The sequence below is a fragment of the Etheostoma spectabile genome, chromosome 11, assembly GCF_008692095.1.
Source record: "Etheostoma spectabile isolate EspeVRDwgs_2016 chromosome 11, UIUC_Espe_1.0, whole genome shotgun sequence".
In the NCBI taxonomy this organism is placed as follows: domain Eukaryota; kingdom Metazoa; phylum Chordata; class Actinopteri; order Perciformes; family Percidae; genus Etheostoma; species Etheostoma spectabile.
Window position 1 is genome coordinate 19,033,379 of NC_045743.1, and position 1,524 is coordinate 19,034,902.

At 38.6% G+C, this 1,524-nt stretch overlaps 1 protein-coding gene across 4 annotated transcripts in view; it reads right to left on the minus strand.

Annotated features, from left to right (window-relative positions):
- The window catches only part of slc4a3 (solute carrier family 4 member 3), a 63,391-nt gene that overhangs the window by 17,329 nt on the left and 44,538 nt on the right, over positions 1 to 1,524 (minus strand). For all 4 annotated transcript variants that reach the window (XM_032529728.1, XM_032529730.1, XM_032529731.1 and 1 more), the window contains one exon: positions 828 to 1,011. In XM_032529728.1, coding sequence (XP_032385619.1) covers positions 828 to 1,011 — 184 coding nt within the window. The remainder of the gene's footprint in view (positions 1 to 827; positions 1,012 to 1,524) is intronic.

The following is a 1,524-nucleotide window of genomic DNA, read 5'->3' on the forward strand; positions in this document are numbered from 1 at the left end:
AGAGCCTGGGTCTGTCCCAGGTTTCTCCCTAAAAGGAAGTTTTTCCCTCGCCACTGCTTGCTCTTGGGGGAATTACTAGAATTGTTGGGTCTTTATAAATTATAGAGTGTGGTCTAGACCTACTTTACCTGCAAAGTGTCTTGAGATAACTCTTGTTATGATACTATGAAGGATATTGAATTGAATTGAAATTGAAGAAATTTGCAAAAGGAGGTTTGGCAAATCACTAGATTGAAAAATAATAACGCTCCATTCCAGTTTGGGATGTGATGCCTGCTTGTTTCCAAGCGCCAAAACTAAAGAAGAACCTGGAAGCACCTGCTGTACGCTCTGCTGCCAACGTAACGGACGATGACCCCCCCGACGACAGCGGGGAAGATGACGCAACACACCTGTGGCCGTATTTGCAAGAAATGTTTTTGTACGTTGGAGTGAAAGATTCTTCCTCACAAAAGAACAAAAATTCTGTTTTCCTCTTTTTATAAACGTCAGACTTTGGATGTTTAAGAAGAAAAACCCTGAATACTATGCTTTACTATAAGGAAGCCACAGTAAAGTTAATAATCACATTTGTTTTTTTACTTTTACTTCTAATAATATATGTAATATCAGAAAATTACTTTTGATAATTAAGTACATTAAATGTCAGATACTTTAAGATTTTTACTCAAGTCTTGATCAGTAAAATCAAGACTTTTAGTTCTTCCAAGGTCATTTTCTGGTAAGATCCTTGTACTTTTACCCAAGTATTTCTTTTAAGTACTTTATACAAGACTGAAAGTGAAGGGCAAAGAAATAGGCGCATGGAAAAGAACGCGGGAACTTACAAACAGGGTGACAAAGACGTCTTGCTTTGGGTCGTAGACGGGCCCTTTGCCATCGGCGTGCTCCTCCTGCTCTTCGGCCACCAGCGGCTGACTGCTGTCCGGGACGTGGTTGTGATTGAAGCTGCCATGAAGACTGCTGGATGAGTGGTGGCGGTGGAAAAAATGTTTCAGATCGCTCGGATGGCTGTGGGAAAAAAAACAATTAAAAGAAATTAGAGTGAAATGCTAATTTCAGCATGCTGAAATGCTCAGAGTGACAATGTTAACACGCTGATGTTTAGCAATGTTCACCATCTTAGTTTTAGTGTGTTAGCATGCTAACAATTGGTAATTAATTAGCAAAAAAGATCAGCGGATGCTGTTGGTAATGCCATTAGTTTTATCTACCAAAGTAGGATACAGTGGGGTTTGAAAGTTTGGGCGCCCCAGGTAATTGTTTTTATTAATGTGCATAAAGAAGCCAAGAAAAGATGGAAAAATATATAAAAGGCATCAAATGACAGATTAGACATTCGTATAATATGTCACAAAAATTTAGATTTCATTCCATCATTTACGCTTTCAAAATTACAAAAAAAAAAGGCGTCTGCAAAAGTTTGAGCACCCAAAAGTCTTCCAGTTCTTTGAGATGTCTTGGTCTGTCACGCGTTGCTCTTTTAAAGTCTATCCATAGATTTTCAATTATGTTGAGGTCAGG